Below are 25,656 nucleotides of genomic sequence, written 5' to 3' on the forward strand. Positions count from 1 at the left end.
TGAATATACAAATTATTTTAAACAAAAACAGAAAACAAATAACCTACCTTCGATTGTTAGATTTGCAGTGGTCTCTACACTGCCCAATGGATTGACGGCCTTGACCGTGTATTCACCCTTCTCAGACTTTTTAGGTGTGATCAGTGTAAGCGTATGCAAATCCTTGTCGGACTTGGCATTCTTAACGGGCTTGCCATCCTTGAACCAGGTTACCTTAGGAGGTGGATTGCCCACAATCTGGGTGGAAAGCACCACACTTTCGCCTTCGCGGATGACCATGTTGCGCAAGGGCTCCAGGATTTGCGGGGCTTCCTTATCGGCTGTTCGCACCTTCAGAGTGATGGGCAGGCGTGCCTCGCCCTCACGATTGGTGGCAATTACCTCGTAGGTGCCTTCCTGTGATTTCTTCACCTTGGTGATGTGCACCACACTGCAGTACATGTGCATGTCCGATTCGGTAACGATGCGAACGTTCTTGATCTCCTCCTCGTCAATATCCTCGCCATTGAAGGTCCAGACAATATCCGGTTCTGGTACGGCCACCAGTCTGCACTCGAGAATCACATTCGTATTCTCGTCAACATACTGAGCCTTTGGTTTTTTGGAGAATGTCGGTGGAATGCCCTCCAAAATGTCAGCCAGCGACGATTCACGGGACATGCTGCGACGTGATAGGGCTGTGGCATCGGAGCCGTGATCGGACAGTGGACTCTCCACAATCAGTTCCGTCGTGCTGGATGTGAATCCGGCAGCGTTCTTGGCCACAACTGTGAACTGGCCGGCGTCCTCGGGGAACACCTCGCGAATGATCAAAGTAGCCACATTGTCATCATCATAGAACATTTGGAAGTCCTGTGAGGGCTTAATAATAGCAGTTTCACGGAACCAGGCAATCTGTGGTCGTGGGTTGCCTTCCACCTTGCATTCGAACTGTACCGTGTAGCCATCAGGAGTATGAATCGGCTGAAGTTTCTCAATAAATCTCGGGGCAATGGGTTTGTCTTCCGGTCCAGGACCTTAACAGTTCACAATCACAACAAAAACATCAAATAATTGGTAAATAACGAAACGTGGACGGTTACAAATAATTGTTAGATTACAAATATACAAAATTTTTAAAGTTATTGCTTACGTTCAAACACAGGCAGCTTGTCGATTTTCTCGTGCAATTTGTTCTGCACGTACTGCGCATATTCCTCGGGCTCCATCAGATATTGAGCTGGAACCCAGCCTTCCTCCTCCGTAATGCTCTTCTTGACATACCACCACTCAGAGCTGTGGCGTCCAACCACTGTTACCTTCTCACCCTCGACAAGGTTTATGGCCTCATCGTTGTCGGCAATGTAGTTGCAGATGGAATACATAACATTCGCATTTTCGGATTCTAAAATGTATAAAGAAGAGTTTTTATATTTTTATTATTTTTTTAAATTAATGTTTACTTACCTTCAACATCCATTTCTCTGGTAATATTGAGGGAAGCTCCATCTGCGAAAAACGTAACATTTTTAATATATTTTCTCGAAATTGTTTTCATTATTTTTGAGTTGTGAACAATGAATGGTTAAGCGTTAGCAACCGACATTCAAGTTGGGTATTTTTACCTTGCCACTCTGATATCATATAAGCTGATATTTATTTATGTAAAAATAAAGCATTTTGAGTTTTATAAAGATTACCGTTGTCGGTGGCAAAACCAACTTACCTTCGTTGAAAAGTTGTTGAATAACTTTACGTTTCTTCTTGAAGGTGAGGGAGTCCTCATCGTAGGTTACCGAATCGCGTTTAGGATGTCTGATACCAATCAGGAACTGTTCTTCCTCCTCATCCTGAATGGAGTAGGCTGGCTTGGGCTGTTTCTTTGGCTTCAGCTTGAAGTCCACTTCATCTGGCGGTAGTTCCTCAATAAAGTATTCTTCGGGTTCATCGACTTCATCGATAGTGTCCTCATCGTCGCGAATTTCGACAATGGCCTCTTCACCATCATCGTAGTCTTGCATGATCTTGATCTTGGCCTCATCGGCTGCTTCAGAGAAGGTCTTCTTGACGGGTTTCTTAAGCTTTACTTTTCCGGACATGGATATCTCCTCCTCGGCATACGAATCCAGGGCAATGTTGAATTCCTGGTCGATGTCTTCTTTGGTCTTGGTTGATTTGGCACGGAATGTCACGTTTTCAACGTCAGCGTATTCGGGAATGTCTACCTTCTTACGGTGCTTCAGTTTTTTCACCGTGTAGGCCTCCTCACCCTCGTCTGTGATCTGCAGAGGCTTAGGCTTTCTTCGCTGACTAACGACGAACTCTTCAACGTCGTCACCCTCTTCGTATTCCTCTTCTAGGCGCTGGATAGAAAGTTCAGCAGCAGCTTCATCCACAGTTGTCGGTTTTACTGGCCGTTTCTTCAGAACAGTTGCGGCCTCCTCAACGCCCTCATTAATAGTGTGAGGCTTTTTAAAGGATAGACTGAACTCTGTTTCTTCGAGATCTTCAACCGTTGGCTCGAAGGGCTTCTTCGGCTTCTTGCGAATGACGACTGCTTCTTCAACGATCTCTTCTTCTTCAATTTCGACTGGCCTTTCTTCAACAACAGTCTGCTTTAGCACAAGCTCGTCAGCAGCCTCCTCAGCAGCCTTCTGTGGCTTTTTCTTTTTCTTGAGCTGTACAGTTTGGTCAGAAGTTTCCTCGGTAACCTTCTTTTCCTTCGGAAGCTTTACATCAACAGAGAATTCTTCTTCTGTAACTTCCTTCGGCGCCTTCGGCTTCAGAGTGACTTCGGCCACCACTTCTTCTGCCTCTACGGGCTCCGGTTTCTTGAGTTTCACAACCGCAGCATCGACAATGTCCTCCGGCTCAGGCTTTTCTGATCGCTTTTCAAACTGGACTTCTTCAATCACCTCTTCCTCCACTATCGGCTCAGGAATTATTTCTTCTTCCACCTTGACTGTTAGCTCTTCGGCTTGTACTTCCTCGACAGGCTTCTTTGGTTTCTTCTTCACGATCTTGGCTTCTTCCTGAACTTCTTCAACCTTTGGCTTCGGCTTCAAAGTAACTTCGGCCTCTGGCTCTTCAACCACTGAAGCAGGCTCTGGCTTCTTCTTGGGTAAGGTTACTTCCTGCTCCTCAGGAGCTTCTGGCTGAGTTTCCTTAACGCCAATCGTATACTCAGTTGGCTTTTCTTCGACGACTTCTTCGATTTCCTCAATAATTTGGACTTCTGGTTCTGCGGGAACTTCCTCAGTCAGAGTAACTTTAAGCTCGGCAGCTGCTTCCTCTTCCTTCACTGGTTTCTTAGACTTCTTCTTAATCTTGGCTTCCTCAGAAACTTCTTGTACAGGCTGCTTCGGCTTAATCGAGAATTCAGCTTCGGGTTCTTCGACAACCTCGGCAACTGGAGCCTTCTTTTTCTTCTTCTGGATGGTGAACTGTTCCTCAGGCAGCTCTTCTACTGTGCGCTCTTTTTCGGATTCCTTAACTACGAAACTGAAGTCATCAGGTTTTTCTTCTGGAGCCTGTGGTTCCTCTATGATTTCAATTTCTTCAATTTCTTGGACAAGTTCTGGAGATGGTGCCACTTCTTCAGTGATTGTTATCTTGAGATCAGCGGCCTCCTCCTCGGTTGGCTGTTCGGGGACAATAGCAATACTAGTCGTAGCTTCCACTTCATCGACAGGCTTCGGAGCAGAAACAGTAACTTCCGCCTCTGGTTCCTCCTTGACTTCTGGCTTAGGCTTCTTCTTGCGAATGACCCTCACCTCCTCCTCGATGACTTCCTCGACTAATTCTCGAGGAGTTTCCTCAATGACTCTAACCTTGTGTTCTTCGAAGACTTCGGGTTGCGGCTCTTCCACAATTGGCTCAGTTACCACCGGCTCTTCCTCGACAACCTTTTCTACAGGTTTCTCTGGCTGAGTCTCTTTAATGCCAATTTTGTATGTCTTTTCTTCCACCACCGGCACCTCTTCCTTGACTTCTGTGATTACCTCCTCTTCTTCGACTTCCTCAACTATAGGGACTTCCTGTGGAATCTCCTCAGTGATCTGGATCTTCAATTCCTCAGCTTCCACATCCTTTACCTTCTTTTTGGGTTTCTTGGTCTTGATTTGAGCTTCCTCGGTAACTTCTTCAATGGGCTTGCTCTCCTTAAGAATGATTTCTGTTGCAGGTTCGTCGGCGAAAGTGACAGAAGGCTTGCGTTTTTTCACTGTAAATTGGGCCTCGCTTGGTTCTTCAGGCTTAGCTTCAGTTTCAGAGACGCGAATTTTAAATTCTTCGGGCTTTTCTTCAACAACAACTTCCTTCTGCTCTTCAATCACAACCTCGGGAGCTTCAATCACAACTTCTTCAGGAACAGGAGCTTCAGTTTCGACTACCTTTATCTCTAGTTGAGCCTCTTCCTCGGTTTTCTTGGGCTTTTTAGTTTTCTTCTGCTTGATTTCAGTTTCCACAGTTGTTTCTTCTGTAACCTTAGGTTCGGTTATTACGAATTCGGCTTCGACTTCTTCAGGTTTCTTCGGCTTTTTCTTTATGACAACTTCCTGAGGAGTTTCTTCCTCGGGCTGTTCCTCAACTTCGACTACCTTTTCAGCTTCAGTTTCCTTTAGAGTAATTTCATAGGAATCGAACTTTTCAACAACCTTTTCTTCTTCAACCTTGGGTACTTCTTCAGGAATTTCCTCAACCACTTCGGCTGGCTTTTCTTCCACCGCTTCGGTTTCTGTGATTTGGAACTCATAGGTCTTCGGCTTCTTTGTCTTCTTCTTTTCTTCCTGCTTTTCAACCTCGACAACTGTTTCCTCAATTGGTTGGGCCTTTTCTTCTTCCTCCACCACCACGATCTTGTCCTCCTTGATTTCTTTAGAGGGTTTCTTCTTGGTCTTTTCCTTGACAACGATTTCCTGTTCAACAGGCTCTTCTGGAGTGGGCTCAGAGAGTTTAAGTTCGATTTCAAACTCTTCCGGCTTCTGCTCGGGTTGTTCAGCTGACAGCGAAATTTCTGCCGAAACTTCTTCGGGTTGTTTTTGTTCTTCCTTTGGTTCCTTTAGGGTAACCTCGAATTCTTCGGGCTGCTGCGGCTTTGGCTTCTTCTTGCGCGTTACCACCTTCTCTTCAATAACTTCCTCCGTAGTTTCATGACGCTCATCGAAATCAATGACTCGAACTTGGTGTTCCTTTGGTGCCTCCTCGGGCTCCAGCACGGTAGTTGTTATCTTGTACTCAACAGGAATCTCCTCTGGTACTTCCTCCGGCTTGGGTACTTCCTCAGATACTGTGACTTCCGATACAGGTGCTTCCTTGGTCTTCTTCTGTTTAACCTTAACTTCCTTTGGTTTCTCGGATTCGACGGGCTTATCTTCTGGTGCCTCCTCTTCTTTCACAGATACCTCGAATTCTTCAACCTTCTCTTCAGGGATCTCCTTCTCCTTCGATGGGGCCTTCTTAGGCTTAGATTTCTTCGGTTTCGGTTCGACTTCTTCAGGCTTATCTGGTATTTCTTCTGGCTGAGGCTCCTCCTTGGGTTTCACCACAGCTTGCTCGATAGGCTCTTCAGCCTTAGGAGTCTGGGGTACAGGGCGTAGCTTAATATCTGAGTCTGTCTCTTCTGGGGCATCTCTCTCGGGTATACGGAACTTTACTTCTTGTTCGGGTACTTCCTCTTCCTCCTTTGGTACACCAGGTACTATCTCCGAGATAATGGTTTCCGGTTCGGGCTTCGACTTATCTTTAGGCTTATACTTAGTCTTAGAAGGCTTCTTGGGTTTCTCAGGCTTCTCTGGATGATCGATTGGCTCAAGTTCCTCGGGAACATATTCAGGACTATCGAATTCAGTAGGTTCGAATGGCGGCACAATAAACTCTCCTTCCTTGGGCTCCTTTGGTGTTTCCTCAACAACAACAACCTCCTTAGGTTTCGGTTTTAGCTCAACTTCTTCCACAGCTTCCTGAGGCTTCTGAGGAATCTTTTTGAGAGTAACATTTTCAGGTTGTTCTTCCTCCTTTGGCTTCTTCTTGCCCTTGCCCAGCTTGAGTTTTACGTCATCTGGTTTCTCCTCAGGCTTTGCTGGCTTTTCAGGTTTCTTATAAGGGGCCTTTTCCTCAGGTTCTTCCTCGCTACTAACGTATTTCTCGTACTTTTCAAGTTCTACCTTTTCTAAATCATCCTTGATCTTCTTGATTTTCTTAGTCTTCTGCGGCTTGAACTTAAGGACTTCTTCAGCCTCTTCAATGTTACGAGATAGTTCTCCATTATCTTTTATGGCTCCAATTTCAGTTATTTTCGGAATTAACGGAGCCGGAGGGTATTCGACCATGACCATACGAGCCTTGAGTCGGAACTTGGGCAGTTGAACAGTCTGTTCCTCGGCAGGTTTCTCCTTACGCTTACCAGGCTTAAGCTTCACCGTTTTGGGAACATCAGCAGCCTCGACAATAGTCACCTTTGTCGGCTTCTGTTCCTTGCGCTCGATTTTCATCGGCTCAAGAGTGGCAAATTCTGGCTTGAGTTTCTTGGGAACATCGAACTCAATTTTCTCGTACTTCTCCAGTTCGGTCTTCTCGATTTCCTGTTCCAACATCTTTCTGATGATTTCATCATGGTCATCTGTCTTCTTTTTGACAACCTTCTTCTTTTTAGTCTTTGGCTTAGTTACATCCTCAGTAACTTCTTCTGTAATGGGTTGTTCCTCCTCCTCTTCAAACTCTTCCACAATAGGCTGGGATTCCACAACTTCGGCGACTTCGTCGATAACTCGGACCTCCAAAATCTTTTCGGGCTGCTCTTCCTCGACGGGCTCCTCGTGAATGATGTTAATTTGATAATCTTTTTGAACCTCTGGCAGTTCACCTGTTATAAAAAATGCATAAGAGGTTAAGTCATTGGTGCTTAATACTATAGACAACCCCGGGGAACCGTGCATTGCTTTTGCAAAGCAAGCTTTTCGGTGAACTGGACAGAAGACATATTTTGAGGCTGTATTTACATAGAGAGCGGTTGAAGGAAAACATTTAAAAACCAAAAGAAAGGAGTAAATACAATATTTTGATTATAGAAACATTTAGGCGGTGTTTGGATTAGGTTAGGGATGGCGTGATGTTTAGGTACGTTAGGTAAAAGACAACGAATTTCTACACTACTTAAATGATAACAAAGTTATTCATGCATAAGAGATTATTATAGAGTTACTGTGTTGGAAGGCTTTAATGTTGAACTGGAAGAGATTAGAATCGCTATAGAAATGGCTCAAAATAGGAGAGCCAGAATCCAACAGCGAGAGAAAAGAAGAGAAACATAGGTGGGGTAGACGCAACAATTGGAAATCAACGTGGCTTCAAAGGGAAATAAACATATGCGAAGGACACAGACAAAGGAGCAAAAGGCGCTGCAAGGGCGGCAGGAATTCGAAGGCTCCAAGAACACTCTGCTAATAACTTACTTGTTTCAACGCTTTTTTGTGTGTCTGGTTTTGTTTTCTTATGTTTAACTGTTTTCTGAATTGTATCTTTAGTGTCATCTTGAGTAGGTTTCTCTTCTTGTGCGCTTGGTGTAATTTGTGCATTGGCTGTGTCCTCGGGTTGTGCAATTTGAGTTGGTGTGATCTCTGCTGTGTCAGTGGTGTCTAAAATGGTCTCTGTCGGCACGTCAAGTACTTGTTCGTCTGTGGGTTCTGTCTTTGGCTTAGAAGTCTTGGTCTTCTTGGGTTTGGTTGTGTCAGGAACTATTGTTGCTGGCTCAGTTGCTTCTGGTTTAGCTTGTTCCGGAATAATTTCCGAAGGAGCTGGCTTACTAGGCTCCTCTGGCATTTCTACCTTTTCATATTTTTCAAGCTCTACCTTAGGAATTTCTTCTTCTATAAGCCTTTTTACATAGTCATCTAAATCGTCCTTCTTAACCTTCTTTACTATTTTCTTAGGCTTTGGTTTTGGTTTCTCTTCAGCCTTTTCAGGCTCTTCCTGAATAACCTGTACTGGAGCCTCTTCTGGTTCTTCATCAACGATAACTGTAACTGAATCGTTGTCCTCGCTTTCAATAGTGGTAATCTTAAAGGTCGTTTCTTCTTGAGGTCCCTTCTTCTTCAAAACTCGTTTGGTTATCTTTTCTTGAACAGGCTTTCCCTCTTCTGTGATAACCTCTTGGACTTGTACCTCAACAGGTTTAACTTCCACAACTTCAACTGGTATTTGGGGTTGTTCAGGAGCATCTTCTTCTACTATTTTAACCTCTGCTATTTGATCTGGAACAGGACTTTCATCTTTGGGAACTTCCTTGGACTTAACCTTCTTATCTTTTTTCGGCTTTTCAGAAGGCGTTTCGTCCACTACATCAACTATATTATCTAATGGCTTGTCCTTAACTGTTGGCTCGAATTCTATTTTCTCATACTTTTCAAGCTCAGTCTTGGGCGTTTCCATGTCAATTAACTTTTGTATGTAGTCATGAATATCATCCTTTTTAACCTTTTTGGTTTTCTTTTTGGGTTCCTTGGGCTTTTCATCCTGCGTTATGGGCTCAGGTTCATACTCTACAATAGTTATTTCCGCTTCAGGCTGATCGTCCTTAATCACTTCAATAATCTCAATTTCCCCTTCACCTTCCGGTCGTTTTAACTTTCTTCTGGTGGTAATTTTCTTATGTGTTTCACCGGTATCGTCCTTGGTTTCTTCGACCTTTGTCTCGCTTTCAATTACCTGAACTGTAAACGGCTTTTCCTCAGGCTGCAAGACATTTTCCTCCACAGAAATCTCGTATTTCTCCTCGAAAGGTTGCTCTGCCTCTTCTTTTTGTTTTTTAGGAGTCTTCTTTTTCTCAGGCTTAGGTTCTGTTTTTTCTTCATCTGCTACAGAAACACTGAATTCCTGAACATCTGGTTTTTCTTCATCAGACTCAACTTGTTTGACTTCAAAAGTCTTTTCTACAGTGTCTTCTACCGGTTGTTCTTCGTGAACTGTAACTACAGATTTTGGTTTCTTTTTCTTCTCGGGTTTCTTAGCCTCTTCAACGAGCTCTATTTTGTGTTCAGGCTCTGACACGCTTGGAGCTGATTCTACAACAGTTATAAGATCATCATTAACTGGATAATCCTCCGGAAGAGACTCGATAACGGCAACTACGTCCTCTTCAGGCACTTGTTCCTGAACGGAAGGTTGCTTTTCTTTCTTCGGTTTTTTCTTCGATTTCTCTACGGTTGGCTTAGATGGAGAGTCCTCGGTAATGGCCACAACGTTATCAGATTCAGTAGGCTGTGGTACATCCTCTTCAATAACGGACTTGATAAAGTCTTCGACTTCGTCCTTTTTAATCTTCTTAGTTCGTTTCTGTTTAGGTGAAGGCACCTCCTGATCAGGGGTTTCCGTAGGAACCGTGGTTGTGACAGTTATTTCAGATTCATTTGTGTCCTTATCAGTTACCTCGACAATGTCATGAACTATTTCTTCAGGACCCTTCTTCTGTTTTATCTTCTTAGTCTTAACCACCTTTTCCCTTACTACTCCCTCTTCATCTGGAATCTGCTTGGTCTCTACTGTTTCTTCAAGAACCACTATTTCGAATGGTTTTTCTTCTGGCTTTTCCGGAATAAACTCCTTGACTGAAAAAGTTAGCGTCGGTTCCTCTTTGTCACCTTCTGAAATTTCAGGAATCTCTTTCACTGGCTTTTCATCGATTCTCTCTTCACTGTCTCCTCTTGGCTGTTCTTCAGACTGCTTGACTTTTTTGATAGGTTTCTTCTTCATTTTGACAGGCTCGTCTAAGTCGATCTTTTCGTACTTCTCCAGTTCGGTCTTTGGTATATCCTGTTCAATAAGCTTTTGTATATAGTCATGAAGATCGTCTTTCGGAACCTTTTTGGCTTTGCGAATCTTCTTTGGCTTTTCCTCCTGAGGAACTTCTTCGCTAACAGGTTCGGCCTCTTCTGTGGTTACAATGACCTCGTACTCTGGGGTACCTCCGGTCTTAGTTTCCACAATTTCTATAATTTCTTCCTTGGGGCCAACTTGTTTTTTGATCTTTCGTTTGGTTACAGTTTGCGTTAATGTTTCTCCCTTGTCGTCGATGATTTCTTTCTCTACTTCCTCAGTTTCTATTTCTTCGACCTGGAAAGCAGGTTCCTCAGATGGCTTACTTTCTTCAGTTTCAATCACAACTGCTTCATGTTCAGAGATTGGCTCTTCTCTCAAGCTTTCTTCAGACTTAACTTTAACAAGATAGTCTTGGCTTTCCTCCGAAACTGGCTGCTTGACAGGTTTAGTCTTGGATACCTTTTTGGTCTTGGGTTGTTTCTGCTCCTCAGCCACGATTTCCTCCTTGACTCCGATGCTATACTCAGGAGATTCTGGTGACTCCTCTGAAACGGACTCAATCGTCTGCTCTACATCTTCCTCCTCCACCACAGGAGCCTTGATATCTGCGGTTTCTTTTTCTGTGACCGTGAACGTTTTTGGAGATTTCTTTGATTTTTTAGTTTCTTTCTCCTTAACTTCTTCTTCACTTTCAACTAAGTCAGCAGGAACAGGCTGAACGAACTCTTCAATAATATTAATGACGTATTCCTCAACTTCGTCCTTCTTCAACTGCTTTGGCTTTTTAACGATCTTCTTTTCTGGCTTTGGCTTTTCTTCAGAAACTAAGTCGTTATCGCTGCTCAGCTCAACAACTGTAACTTCGGCTGTAGGCTGATCCTCACTTGTTGTTTCTGTGATCTCAAAGATGTGCTCCTTAGACCCCTTTCTACGCGATACCTTGCGTTTCTTGACAGTAACTTCTTTAACAGTTCCCTCTTCCGTTGGTTGGGTAACGACTTCAACCGTGCTAGCCAATTCTTCCAATGGAGCAGGAGTCTCAACCTTTTTCGTTTTCTTTGGTTTCTCCTTTTTAACTGGTTTCGGTTTCTCTTCAGAAGACTGTTCGACTGGCTCCTCAGCTTCAACGAATTCGTCAGAAATATTCACAAGGTAAGCAGAAGTGTCCGTCTCTTTTGGTAATTCCTCGACTTCCTCTATTAAGATCTCAGGTTCTTCAACGTCCTCCGGTTCTGGGATTATTTCTTCCACATCAAATTCATGAATGGTAACCGGCAAACCATCAACAACTTCTATTGTCTTTTTATGGTGAGTCTTTACTTTCTTCTTGGGTTGCTTTGGCTTCACATCCATTTCCGTCGGCTCGTATTCTTCTAGAGGTGTTTTTGTGATTTCCTGTTCGATTAACTGTTGAATGTACTTATCAAGATCGTCCTTAACTGGCTTCTTCTTCTTCACTTTTTGAAGAACCTTGACCGGTTGATCCTCGGCAACATTTGGAGAGTCTTCAGAAGGTAACTCTGTGGTAGTGAATTCGATGTCGGCCTCTGGCTTGTTCTCTTGATATGTTTCTGTTATTTCAATGAGATACTCCTTATCACCTTCCTTCTTCTTAAGCTTCTTTGTTGTCTTAACTTGTTTTACTTCCTCTCCCTTTTCGTCTACAACATTTTGTATAACAGTTTCAGGAGCCATTTCTTCAATTTGAATTTTCTTTTCGATTGGTTTTTCGCTTGGCTTCTTTGGAGTCTTGATTTTGGCCTTAGGTTCGACGGGTTCTTCCCTAACAAGAGGCTCTGTATCCTCCAACTGCTCTTCCAATACATTAATTACATAGCTCTCAACGTCTTCAGGCTTAAGTTTCTTTGGTTTCTTGATTACTTTCTTTTCCTTAAATTGAACAACTTCTTCTTTTGGCTTTTTGTCTGTTACCTCGACAATAGTAACTTCAGCCAAAGGTTCGTCGCTAGTTTTTGTCTCAGTTATTTCAAAGATTTGTTCCTTCGGACCTTGTTTCCGAGAAACCTTCTTCTTTTTAACCTGAACCTGCTTAGTAGAGCCATCATCATCCGTAACTTTCACAATTTCCACGACTTCCGCAATGTCTTCAATAACTGGTTGTTCAGTCTCCTCAAACTTGTATGGCTCGTTAAACTCTTCCAGAACATTAATTACATAGCTCTCGACTTCATCAGGCTTTAATTTTTTCGGTTTTTTAATTGGTTTCTTTTCCTTAAGTTGTTCTACGTCCTGCTTAGGCGATTCATCCGTAACCTCGACGATTGTAACTTCGGCCAGTGGTTCGTCGTTAGTTTTGGTCTCGGTGATTTCGAAAATTTGTTCTTTTGGACCCTGTTTACGGGAAATCTTCTTTTTCTTAGTTTCAACCTGTTTTGGTGTGCCATCTTCTTCAATAACTCGTGTAACTTCTACAACCTCAGAAATATCCTCAATTATTGGTTGTGGTTTGTCTTCTTTGTCCTCTGAAAGTTCAAATTGGACGGGTTCATTGAACTCTTCCAAAACATTGATTACATAGTTCTTGACGTCTTCTGGTTTCAGTTTCTTCGGTTTCTTAATTGGTTTCTTTTCCTCAAGTATAACAATGTCTTCCTTTGGTTTTTCGTCTGTTACCTCGACAATAGTAATCTCAGCCAAAGGTTCATCACTACTTTTTGTTTCCGTGATTTCGAAGATTTGTTCCTTTGGACCTTGCTTCCGAGAAACCTTCTTCTTTTTAACCTCAACCTGCTTGGTAGAGCCATCATCCTCGGTAACTTTCACAATTTCCACGGATTCCGCAATTTCTTCAATAACTGGTTGTTCAGTCTCCTCAAACTTGTATGGCTCGTTAAACTCTTCTAGAACATTAATCACATAGCTTTCGACGTCTTCTGGTTTCAATTTTTTCGGTTTCTTTATTGATTTCTTTTCCTTGGGAAGTACACTCTCTTCGGTTTGCTTTACATCTGTAACCTCAACGATAGTAACTTCAGCCAATGGTTCGTCGCTGGTTTTGGTCTCGATGATTTCGAAGATTTGTTCCTTTGGACCTTGTTTCCGAGAAACCTTCTTCTTTTTAACCTCAACCTGCTTAGTAGTGCCATCATCCTCCGTAACTTTCACAACTTCCACGGATTCCGCAATGTCTTCAATAACTGGTAGTTCAGTCTCCTCAAACTTGTATGGCTCGTTAAACTCTTCCAGAACATTAACTACATAGCTCTCGACTTCTTCAGGCTTTAATTTTTTCGGTTTTTTAATTGGTTTCTTTTCCTTAAGTTGTTCTATGTCCTGCTTAGGCGTTTCATCCGTAACTTCGACGATTGTAACTTCAGCCATTGGTTCGTCGCTGGTTTTGGTCTCGGTGATTTCGAAAATTTGTTCTTTTGGACCTTGTTTCCGAGAAACCTTCTTTTTCTTAGTTTCAACTTGTTTTGGTGTGCCGTCTTCTTCAATAACTTGTGTAACTTCAACAACCTCCGAAATATCTTCAATTATAGGTTGTGGTTTGTCCTCTTTTTCCTCTGAAAGTTTCTCAAATTGGACGGGTTCATTGAACTCTTCCAGAACATTGATCACATAGTTCTTGACGTCTTCTGGTTTCAGCTTCTTCGGTTTTTTAATTGGTTTCTTTTCTTTAACCTCTTGGACTTCATCTAGAGGTTTTTCCTCTAAAATCTCAATAATAGTTACTTCACTCAACGGTTCATGGCTAGACTTCGTCTCGGTTATTTCGAAGATTTGTTCCTTTGGACCTTGTTTGCGGGAAACCTTCTTTTTCTTAGTTTCAACCTGCTTGGAAGTGCCGTCTTCTTCAATAACTTCACTTACTTCTACAACTTCTGCGATGTTTTCAAATTGGACGGGTTCATTGAACTCTTCTAAAACATTGATCACGTAGTTCTTGACATCTTCCGGTTTCACTTTCTTCGGTTTCTTAATTGGTTTCTTTTCTTTAAGTTCTGGAACCTCTTCTTCGGGCTGTTCCTCTGAAATTTCAACAATAGTAACTTCAGTCAAAGGTTCATCACTAGACTTCGTCTCGGTGATTTCGAAGACTTGTTCTTTTGGACCATGTTTGCGGGAAACCTTCTTTTTCTTAGTTTCAACCTGCTTTGGCTTGCCGTCTTCTTCAATAACTTCTGTTACTTCTACGACCTCTGAAATATCTTCGATTACTGGTTGGGGTTGGGGTTCCTCTTCAACGATCTTTGCCTTAAACGATTTTTTAGTTTTTGGTTTGGGCTTATCTTCTGAGACCCTAGTTTTCAGATCCAAAGGAGCTTCTTCTGCATGTTCACGATCTGTTTCCTTTATGCTGATCTCTTGAGGCAGTGAGTCTTCCTTATCGGACTCGAACTCTTGTATGGTTATCTCGTGAACAGTAGTCGGTACTCCATCGATAATCTCTGTAGATTTTTTGTGATGTTTCTTAATTTTCTTGTGTTTCTTTTCCTTTGGAGAGAGCTCCGAAACAGTAGCTTCGTACTCATCGAGATCCACTTTAGGTATTTCTTGATCGATAAGTTTATAAATATAATTATCCAAGCTTTCAGTTTTTGGCTTTTTCTCCTTGACTATTTTTATTTTATGCTCCTCCTGAGGCTTAGACTCAGTAGCTGGTGTTATTTCAGTGGTCTGAATAACAAGATCTGCTTCTGGCTTGTTTTCTTCAAAGGTCTCAACAACTTCAATTAAGTATTCTTTCGGTCCGTGTTTCTTTTTGATTCTTCGTTTGGTGGTGACACGTTCAACCTCCTTACCCTCTTCATTGACTACTTTTTCGGTAGTGGTTTCCGGAGCCAACTCCTCAATACGAATAGTGTATTGAGATATATCCTCAGCGGGAGACTCCTCTTTCACTGGTTTGATCGGTTTCTTTTTCTTCTTTGGCAAACTGTCCTTTACTTCCACTGAATACTCCTCCGTTTCCGGAATTTCATCTGATTCTACAACCTCGGTTGTATACTCTGTGACGGGCAACTCTTCAGGCGTTGGTGTGGGCTCAGTTTCGGATATTTTAACCTTTTTCTGTTTTACTGGTTTCTTCTTTTTATCCTTTGGAAGGGTTGAAACTTCTTCCGATTTAGTTTCTTCCGAGACAATAGGTTCATCACCTTCCTCCTCTACAACCGTAGTAACAAAGGAACTAATATCCTTTTCCACAGAGCTTTCCTTGCTAGAAAGTGGAGCAATATCCTCCGAAATTTCTGCGATGTGTTCCAACGGTGCTTCTTCGACTACTTTGACAATGTACTCCTTAAGGTTTTCCTTCTTTACCTTTTTAACCGATTTCTTTGGTGCTTCCGGTTTTGCAAGAGCGGGTCCGTCGGTTGTATCTTCAGAAATTTCAGTTGTTATGACTATAACCTTTGCATCTTCTAGATCATCGACTGGTTTATCAGATTCAATTATTTCGATTTCGTACTGCTTGGAGCCCTTTCTGGTTTTCACCTTTCGTTTCTTTACTATTTTCTCATCCTTAATAATTAATACTTCAGGAGCCAATGGGACAGCCTCAAAATCTTCCTCAACCACCACTATGGGAAGTGATTCACCTAAGTCTGCCAGAATTTCATCCAAAGCCGGAAGGACTTCTTCTTCTACTTCCTCAATGACTTCCTCTGGAGTACGTTCAGAATCAATCTTTTTGATGAGGAACTCATCGTATACCGGAACTATCTCGGTTTCAATCGATTCTTCTTCCTTTATTAATTTCTTTGTCTTTGGCTTCTTGGGCTTTGGTTTTTCGATTGGCTCATGTTCTGTGACTCCTACTTGAAGAGTTTCGCCTTCATCGACAATTGGTTTCTCCACCTTAGCCTTGAGCTTCTTGGGTTTCTTTGGTTTTCCATCAACATCTATTTTCTCATATCTTTCCAGCTCTGTTACTGGGATCTCTGCATTTATGAGTTGCTGAATATAAGCATCGAGCTCGTCCTTTTTCATTCTCTTAGTTTTCTTTGTGATCTTCTCAACTGGGCTTGCTCCAGCTTCTTGTTCCTTAGCTTCACTGGAAGTTACAGTGATTTCGTAGAGGGGCTCTTCACCAGGGGCGGCAACAGTTTCTACAATTTCCAAAACCTCCACATCATCTCCCTTCTCATGTCGTATTTTACGCTTTTTAGGTTTATCCTCTTCTGTGCCTGACGGCAATTCGGTCAGTTTGACCTCATAGAAGTCGTCCAAGCTGGTCTCATAAAACTTCTGATCTGGTTCCTCCATTAACTGTATGACAAAATTATCAAGTTCCTCCTTGTTCATTCGCCTTACCTTCTTTTTAAGTGTTTTTGTTGGTTTTTCGTCGGCTTGTACAATTTCAGAGCTTGTGACAGTAACTTCAAAGATTTTATCATTGCTATCTTCAGGAGAAATTTCAACTATATCGACAATGTTCTCTTCCTGTTCCGTCTTAAGCTTCAGCTTCCGTTTTTTCTTGATTTTCTTTTCAGGAGCTTCACTGCTTGGCAATGTTTCAGCTGGAGCATCTTGAGGTTCCTCTTCTAGCACCTCGAACTTGAACCATGGCTTGAGCTTAACGTCCTCCTTTTCATCTTCAGGTTTTTCTCCTTGGCGCTTGCGTAATTCAAGGTTATCGTCTGGGATTTCTTCAAGTCCCTTTCCTTTTCCGGGAGTTATTTCGTACTGATTCTTCTCTGGCGTAGGAGTTGGCCTCTTTTTCCTTTTATATTTAGGCTTCTCCTGCGTAGACGTTTCCTCAGCTTGAGAGGTGTCCGACTCTTCTGGGAACTCAGAGGTAGTTTCATGGTCCTTAAGCTCAATGGGTTCAAACTGGATTCCCTCAACAGGCTTGTCGGCCTTTTTGGACTTCTTTTTCTTGGTCTTTTCCTCTTCAGTTACCTTTGATGGCTTTTCAACGTCTTCCTCCTCTGCGACATTGAGCTTAACCGGTTTTAAAGTTACTTCCTCAACAGCCGTAACATCTTGCGGAATTTTACCCTTTCCAAGCTTAAGTTTTCTAGTTTCCTCTGGACTTTCTTCCTTTGTCTTTTTAGAGCGTTGGTATTTCGGTTTTGGTTGCTCCTTATCAGAAAGTTCTGAATGCTCTGAGTCGAATGTCTCCAGATCCGCCTCTTCCAACTCCACCTTTTCGGGCTTGGATGGCTTGAATTTCCTTGGACGTAACTTCAATACCTCTTCCGCTTCTTGAACATTCCGGGAAAGTTCTCCGGCATCGCGATTAGTTTCCAATTCGGTAACCACATATGGGAAGCAGTAAGGTGCATATGGAATAAACCTGATCCAGCTCTTCAGCTTTTTGTTCTTAAAGGATGCTTCATTTTTCTTTTTCTTTTCCTCCTGGGGTCTTTGCTTAGGTGCTTTGAGCTTAAGCATTTGAGGGAACTCTACCACCGAACTTATTTCCACCATTTTAGGTTTCTTGAACTCAACTTTCTCTATTTTCATTGGAGTTAGTTTCATTGGTTGTTTGAAGGACGAGTCGCGACGAGCCCTCTGAGGAAGTTGCATTTCTGTACGCTGATAAGGTTGTATTACAGTCTTTGGAATCTCTTGATGTATAAGGAACTGGATGTAGTCATCCATTTCATCCTGTTTCGACTTGACCACTTTCTTTTTCTTTGGCTTTTCCTTTCGTTCAACTGGTTTCTCCTCAGCAGTAACCTCCTCAACCTTACCTTCTACCTTCTTTGTCTTTCGTTTCTTAGGTGTCTTGTCAGTCTGTTCCCCAGTACCCTCAACTATATCAACGGTCTCGTCAACTTCCTCTATAGGAGTATCTAAACGTTTTTTCTGTTTTGGTTTTTTGTCTTTAGTTGGTTTTTGTATGCTGTCTGCACTTGCCTCTTCAGGTTCAGTGATTGTGTACTCTTTGTTGTATTGGTCTGTTTAAGAAAAAATTATGTGTTTTGTGTTAGCACTAAACTAGTTTTTACACTTATATTTGCATTTTATATAATGCTTTAAAGCACACGAGCTTTGTACGTAGCAAAAGTACAAAGGTATGCTTTTATACTTGCATGGGTTAAGATATTACATTATTTAAAGTGTGGGTAATTCTTCCACAAATCAAGTCCACTTTCACAAGCATAACAAGAACATTCTGGCTTGAACTATTAACATTTTTCATAATGAAATGTAATCAATTTGTAGAAGAATGACCCATGTACGTATTTGGCTTGTTGTGTATAGTTTTAATTTAGGGTTCCACGTACTTTGTAGTGAATTAGATAAGTTTGTTAGTAAATATATTTTCCACAAAATATCCATTATGTTTTTGTGTATGCAGTCTTTCTAATTTATAATATTTATATGTAAATGTATAACCAAATGTGGAATTGTAATCTACACTGCCTAACCTTATTAAATGAGTATTATGTTTATGCTTTAAAAATGGTGTAGATGTGGTATGCTTGTGTATAAATATGTTTATTTTTGAGAAAAAATTCACCTGTGGGCCCGCTGACTTCGGTAATTTCAAGGTGTGATTGTGTCGTGTCTTCTGGAATGAGTTCTGAATCACTGAGGACTTCCTCAACAACGACGCCTTCCTCCTGGGAAATACGCTTGTTTTCAGTTTGTATGGTTGTTTCTCCATCATCGTTTTGAACAGATTTAAATGTCGTGATGTAAACTGGGTGTTCCGTTTCTGTGTAATCGGCCTTTGGTTTCTCCGCTGTTTTAATGCGTTTATGTTTGTTTGTGTTTTGTGGAATGATCAAAAAAATATGTTATTAAAGGCCTATATCACAGATACAATAATAGAATAAATTTATGAAACAAAATTTCGGAAAAACTTGGATTTTTTTGCGTATACTTCAATGGCAGTCTTTTATGTGAATTGTGTGTCTGAATAGTGTGTATGTATGTGTTCTTACCCTTCGGCTTGTGTGGCTTTTGTTTGTGTTTGGAAACCTTTTCATCATCGAGTTTACTAATATCAATGATATCAGCAATATTTTCATCGCTTACAACTCTGATAAGGGAGACGGGCTCCTTTCCCTCTTCATCAATCGTTTGAATTTGGAAATATTCGTCGTCATCAGGTCCGCGCTTTTTAAATGTTCTTGTTTTGGTAGTCTTTTTCTTCGGCTTCTTATTTTCGTCTAATTCCTCTGTAAAAACGGTTTCCTCAGGAAGTTCTTCTATCGGTATGGGCGTAATGGAGATCTCGTCAGCAGGCATAACCTCTATTTCCACTGTAGTTAGTGGTTCCTTATCTTCCTCTTCTATTATTTGAACTGTTGTAACTTCATCCTTATCCTCGTCAATGTTCTTTTTGAAAGCTCTAGATTTAACCGTCTTTTTCTTCCTTGTTCCATCAGGTGAAACAACTTCAAACTCTGTCACAAGTTCAGGTAATTCAACTATTTTACTATCATCCGGCTTAGATTCGGTTAATGGCTGTTCTTTTATTGTTACCGAATATATGGGCTCAGTATTTTCCTGTTCAATAATTCCTATTTCAGTCACTTCTTCAGTGTTACCAAGTGCTGGCTTTTTAATAACCCGCTTCTTAGTTCTAATTTTCTTTGGGAGACCTTCCTCATCAATAGCTTCGGACTCGAAAACCTCATCAGGCAGAACGACCACTTCGGAAATCTTTTCTTCTGGGAGCTCGGGGAATGGTAGCTCAAACTTTTCTACAGATATTTTAGTTTTTGGAGCTTTTTCATATTCCTCGACTGTTTCGATTTTTGTCACTTCCATGTTCGGTCCTTGAACTTTTTTGATGATTCTTGTTTTAATAACCGTTTTTGTTGGTGTTCCATCCTCTTTTTCTGAAAGTATAACTGATTTTCGTTCAGGTAATTCAAATACCGTAACCTCATCTTCTGGTTTTTGAACGATAACTCTCTTTTTAAGCTTCACTTTGCCTACACTAGGAGTACTTAAATCAGTTTCTTCAACAGTTATAATGGTTTCCGGTTTCTTATCAACCTCCTCAACCGTTTCGATCTTTGTAACTTCTTGCTTGTCTCCCTTTACCTTCTTAATTAAGCGAGTGCGAATCTTCTTCGTCTTCGGCTTTCCGTCTTCGGCAATGAATTCTACCTCACGCACATCTTCCGGTATTTCTTCAATCTCTTCAGGCTTTTCTTCCTCGTATGGAAGTTCTTCGACAGTGACCGTTGTTTCAGGTTGCTTGTCGTCCTCCTCAACGGTTTCAATCTTGGTAACTTCTTGTTTGTCACCCTTGACCTTCTTTATTACGCGAGTGCGGATCTTCTTCTTCTTTGGCTTGCCATCTTCAGTAATAGTTTCCACAACTCGCACCTCTTCGGGAAGCTCTTGAATCTCTTCAGGCTTTTCTTCTTCGTATGGAAGTTCTTCGACAGTCACAGTGGTTTCAGGTTGCTTGTCGTCCTCCTCAACGGTTTCAATCTTGGTGACTTCTTGTTTGTCACCCCTGACCTTCTTAATTACGCGAGTGCGGATCTTCTTCTTCTTTTGCTGGCCATCTTCAGTGATAGTTTCCACAACTCGCACCTCCTCGGGAAGCTCTTGAATCTTTTCAGGCTTTTCTTCTTCGTATGGAAGTTCTTCGACAGTCACAGTGGTTTCAGGTTGCTTGTCGTCCTCCTCAACGGTTTCAATCATGGTGACTTCTTGTTTGTCACCCTTGACCTTCTTTATTATGCGAGTGCGGATCTTCTTCTTCTTTGGCTTGCCATCTTCAGTGATAGTTTCCACAACTCGCACCTCCTCGGGAAGCTCTTGAATCTCTTCAGGCTTTTCTTCTTCGTATGGAAGTTCTTCGACAGTCACAGTGGTTTCAGGTTGCTTGTCGTCCTCCTCAACGGTTTCAATCTTGGTGACTTCTTGTTTGTCACCCTTGACCTTCTTTATTACGCGAGTGCGGATCTTCTTCTTCTTTGGCTTGCCATCTTCAGTGATAGTTTCCACAACTCGCACCTCCTCGGGAAGCTCTTGAATCTCTTCAGGCTTTTCTTCTTCGTATGGAAGTTCTTCGACAGTCACAGTGGTTTCAGGTTGCTTGTCGTCCTCCTCAACGGTTTCAATCTTGGTGACTTCTTGTTTGTCACCCTTGACCTTCTTTATTACGCGAGTGCGGATCTTCTTCTTCTTTGGCTGGCCATCTTCAGTGATAGTTTCCACAACTCGCACCTCCTCGGGAAGCTCTTGAATCTCTTCAGGCTTTTCTTCTTCGTATGGAAGTTCTTCGACAGTCACAGTGGTTTCAGGTTGCTTGTCGTCCTCCTCAACGGTTTCAATCTTGGTGACTTCTTGTTTGTCACCCTTGACCTTCTTGATTACGCGAGTGCGGATATTCTTCTTCTTTGGCTGACCATCTTCAGTGATTGTTTCCACGACTCGAACTTCCTCGGGAAGCTCTTGAATTTCTTCGGGTTGCTCCTCTTCGTATGGAAGTTCTTCGACAGTGACCGTTGTTTCAGGTTGCTTGTCATCCTCCTCAACGGTTTCAATCTTGGTAACTTCTTGTTTGTCACCCTTGACCTTCTTGATTACGCGAGTGCGGATCTTCTTCTTCTTTGGCTTGCCCTCTTCGGTGACGGTTTCAACAACGCGAACCTCCTCGGGAAGCTCTTGAATCTCTTCAGGCTTTTCTTCTTCGTATGGAAGTTCTTCGACAGTCACAGTGGTTTCAGGTTGCTTGTCGTCCTCCTCAACGGTTTCAATCTTGGTGACTTCTTGTTTGTCACCCTTGACCTTCTTGATTACGCGAGTGCGGATCTTCTTCTTCTTTGGCTTGCCCTCTTCGGTGACGGTTTCAACAACGCGAACCTCCTCGGGAAGCTCTTGAATCTCTTCAGGCTTTTTCTTCTTCGTATGGAAGTTCTTCGACAGTCACAGTGGTTTCAGGTTGCTTGTCGTCCTCCTCAACGGTTTCAATCTTGGTGACTTCTTGTTTGTCACCCTTGACCTTCTTGATTACGCGAGTGCGGATCGTCTTCTTCTTTGGCTTGCCCTCTTCGGTGACGGTTTCAACAACGCGAACCTCTTCGGGAAGCTCTTGAATTTCTCCGGGTTGCTCCTCTTCGTATGGAAGTTCTTCGACAGTGACTGTTGTTTCAGGTTGCTTGTCGTCCTCCTCAACGGTTTCAATCTTGGTGACTTCTTGTTTGTCACCCTTGACCTTCTTGATTACGCGAGTGCGAATCTTCTTCTTCTTTGGTTTGCCCTCTTCGGTGATGGTTTCAACCACGCGAACCTCCTCGGGTAGCTCTTGAATTTCTTCGGGTTGCTCCTCTTCGTATGGAACTTCTTCAACAGTGACTGTTGTTTCAGGTTGCTTGTCGGCCTCCTCAACGGTTTCAATCTTGGTGACTTCTTGTTTGTCACCCTTGACCTTCTTGATTACGCGAGTGCGGATCTTCTTCTTCTTTGGCTTGCCCTCTTCAGTGATGGTTTCAACAACGCGAACCTCCTCGGGAAGCTCTTGAATCTCTTCATGCTTTTCTTCTTCGTATGGAAGTTCTTCGACAGTCACAGTGGTTTCAGGTTGCTTGTCGTCCTCCTCAACGGTTTCAATCTTGGTGACTTCTTGTTTGTCACCCCTGACCTTCTTAATTACGCGAGTGCGGATCTTCTTCTTCTTTGGCTGGCCATCTTCAGTGATAGTTTCCACAACTCGCACCTCCTCGGGAAGCTCTTGAATCTCTTCAGGCTTTTCTTCTTCGTATGGAAGTTCTTCGACAGTCACAGTGGTTTCAGGTTGCTTGTCGTCCTCCTCAACGGTTTCAATCTTTGTGACTTCTTGTTTGTCACCCTTGACCTTCTTGATTACGCGAGTGCGGATCTTCTTCTTCTTTGGCTTGCCCTCTTCGGTGATGGTTTCAACAACGCGAACCTCCTCGGGAAGCTCTTGAATCTCTTCAGGCTTTTCTTCTTCGTATGGAAGTTCTTCGACAGTCACAGTGGTTACAGGTTGCTTGTCGTCCTCCTCAACGGTTTCAATCTTGGTGACTTCTTGTTTGTCACCCTTGACCTTCTTTATTACGCGAGTGCGGATCTTCTTCTTCTTTGGCTTGCCTTCTTCGGTGATGGTTTCAACCACGCGAACCTCCTCGGGAAGCTCCTGAATCTCTTCAGGCTTTTCTTCTTTGAATGGAAGTTCCTCGACAGTGACTGTTGTTTCAGGTTGCTTGTCGTCCTCCTCAACGGTTTCAATCTTAGTGACTTCTTGTTTGTCACCCTTGAGCTTCTTGATTATGCGAGTGCGGATCTTCTTCTTCTTTGGTTTGCCCTCTTCGGTGATGGTTTCAACAACGCGAACCTCCTCGGGAAGCTCTTGAATCTCTTCAGGCTTTTCTTCTTCGCATGGAAGTTCTTCGACAGTCACAGTGGTTTCAGGTTGCTTGTCGTCCTCCTCAACGGTTTCAATCTTGGTGACTTCTTGTTTGTCACCCTTGACCTTCTTGATTACGCGAGTGCGGATTTTCTTCTTCTTTGGCTTGCCCTCTTCGGTGATAGTTTCAACAACGCGAACCTCTTCGGGAAGCTCTTGAATTTCTTCAGGTTGCTCCTCTTCGTATGGAAGTTCTTCGACAGTCACAGTTGTTTCAGGTTGCTTGTCGTCCTCCTCAACCGTTTCAATCTTGGTGACTTCTTGTTTGTCACCCTTGACCTTCTTGATTAAGCGAGTGCGGATCTTCTTCTTCTTTGGCTTGCCCTCTTCAGTGACGGTTTCAACAATGCGAACCTCCTCGGGAAGCTCTTGAATCTCTTCAGGCTTTTCTTCTACGTATGGAAGTTCTTCAACAGTCACAGTGGTTTCAGGTTGCTTGTCGTCCTCCTCAACGGTTTCAATCTTGGTGACTTCTTGTTTGTCACCCTTGACCTTCTTGATTACGCGAGTGCGGATCTTCTTCTTCTTTGGCTTGCCCTCTTCGGTGATGGTGTCAACCTCGCGAACCTCCTCGGGAAGCTCTTGAATCTCTTCAGGCTTTTCTTCTTCGTATGGAAGTTCTTCGACAGTCACAGTGGTTTCAGGTTGCTTGTCGTCCTCCTCAACGGTTTCAATCTTGGTGACTTCTTGTTTGTCACCCTTGACCTTCTTGATTACGCGAGTGCGGATCTTCTTCTTCTTTGGCTTGCCCTCTTCGGTGACGGTTTCAACAACGCGAACCTCCTCGGGGAGCTCTTGAATCTCTTCAGGCTTTTCTTCTTCGTATGGAAGTTCTTCGACAGTCACAGTGGTTTCCGGTTGCTTGTCGTCCTCCTCAACGGTTTCAATTTTGGTTACTTCTTGTTTGTCACCCTTGACCTTCTTGATTACGCGAGTGCGGATCTTCTTCTTCTTTGGCTTGCCTTCTTCGGTGATGGTTTCAACAACGCGAACCTCCTCGGGAAGCTCTTGAATTTCTTCGGGTTGCTCCTCTTCGTATGGAAGTTCTTCGACAGTCACAGTGGTTTCCGGTTGCTTGTCGTCCTCCTCAACGATTTCAATTTTGGTTACTTCTTGTTTGTCACCCTTGACCTTCTTGATTACGCGAGTGCGGATCTTCTTCTTCTTTGGCTTGCCTTCTTCGGTGATGGTTTCAACAACGCGAACCTCCTCGGGAAGCTCTTGAATTTCTTCGGGTTGCTCCTCTTCGTATGGAAGTTCTTCGACAGTGACTATTGTTTCAGGTTGCTTGTCGTCCTCCTCAACGGTTTCAATCTTGGTGACTTCTTGTTTGTCACCCTTGACCTTCTTGATAACACGAGTGCGGATCTTCTTCTTCTTTGGCTTGCCCACTTCGGTGACGGTTTCAACAACGCGAACCTCCTCGGGAAGCTCTTGAATCTCTTCAGGCTTTTCTTCTTCGTATGGAAGTTCTTCGACAGTCACAGTGGTTTCAGGTTGCTTGTCGTCCTCCTCAACGGTTTCAATCTTGGTCACTTCTTGTTTGTCACCTTTGACCTTCTTGATAACGCGAGTGCGGATCTTCTTCTTCTTTGGCTTGCCCTCTTCGGTGACGGTTTCAACAACGCGAACCTCCTCGGGAAGCTCTTGAATCTCTTCAGGCTTTTCTTCTTCGTATGGAAGTTCTTCGACAGTCACAGTGGTTTCAGGTTGCTTGTCGTCCTCCTCAACGGTTTCAATCTTGGTGACTTCTTGTTTGTCACCCTTGACCTTCTTGATAACGCGAGTGCGGATCTTCTTCTTCTTTGGCTTGCCCTCTTCGGTGACGGTTTCAACAACGCGAACCTCCTCGGGAAGCTCTTGAATCTCTTCAGGCTTTTCTTCTTCGTATGGAAGTTCTTCGACAGTCACAGTGGTTTCAGGTTGCTTGTCGTCCTCCTCAACGGTTTCAATCTTGGTGACTTCTTCTTTGTCACCCTTAACCTTCTTGATTACGCGAGTGCGGATCTTCTTCTTCTTTGGCTTGCCCTCTTCGGTGACGGTTTCAACAACGCGAACCTCCTCGGGAAGCTCTTGAATCTCTTCAGGCTTTTCTTCTTCGTATGGAAGTTCTTCGACAGTCACAGTGGTTTCAGGTTGCTTGTCGTCCTCTTCAACGGTTTCAATCTTGGTGACTTCTTGTTTGTCACCCTTGACCTTCTTGATTACGCGAGTGCGGATCTTCTTCTTCTTTGGCTTGCCCTCTTCGGTGATGGTTTCAACAACGCGAACCTCCTCGGGAAGCTCTTGAATCTCTTCAGGCTTTTCTTCTTCGTATGGAAGTTCTTCGACAGTCACAGTGGTTTCAGGTTGCTTGTCGTCCTCCTCAACGGTTTCAATTTTGGTTACTTCTTGTTTGCCACCCTTGACCTTCTTGATTACGCGAGTGCGGATCTTCTTCTTCTTTGGCTTGCCCTCTTCAGTGACAGTTTCAACAACGCGAACCTCCTCGGGAAGCTCTTGAATCCCTTCAGGCTTTTCTTCTTCGTATGGAAGTTCTTCGACAGTCA

At 43.0% G+C, this 25,656-nt stretch overlaps 1 protein-coding gene across 5 annotated transcripts in view; it reads right to left on the bottom strand.

The window, feature by feature from the left end:
• Nucleotides 1-25,656, bottom strand: part of LOC108113606 (titin) — an 81,231-nt gene that overhangs the window by 5,411 nt on the left and 50,164 nt on the right. For 2 of the 5 annotated variants that reach the window (XM_041817927.1, XM_041817926.1), the window contains exons 14-19: nucleotides 18,227-18,451; nucleotides 7,431-17,660; nucleotides 1,706-6,841; nucleotides 1,447-1,488; nucleotides 1,133-1,384; nucleotides 48-1,016 (exon numbers count right to left, since the gene is read on the bottom strand). In XM_041817927.1, coding sequence (XP_041673861.1) covers nucleotides 48-1,016; nucleotides 1,133-1,384; nucleotides 1,447-1,488; nucleotides 1,706-6,841; nucleotides 7,431-17,660; nucleotides 18,227-18,451 — 16,854 coding nt within the window. Of the gene's footprint in view, nucleotides 1-47; nucleotides 1,017-1,132; nucleotides 1,385-1,446; nucleotides 1,489-1,705; nucleotides 6,842-7,430; nucleotides 17,661-18,226; nucleotides 18,452-18,653; nucleotides 19,765-25,656 lie in introns of all 5 variants that reach the window. The other 3 variants (XM_041817930.1, XM_041817928.1, XM_041817929.1) reach the window with 3 other exon arrangements.

This window comes from Drosophila eugracilis, unplaced genomic scaffold (assembly GCF_018153835.1).
Source record: "Drosophila eugracilis isolate 14026-0451.02 unplaced genomic scaffold, ASM1815383v1 contig_2088, whole genome shotgun sequence".
In the NCBI taxonomy this organism is placed as follows: Eukaryota; Metazoa; Arthropoda; class Insecta; order Diptera; family Drosophilidae; genus Drosophila; species Drosophila eugracilis.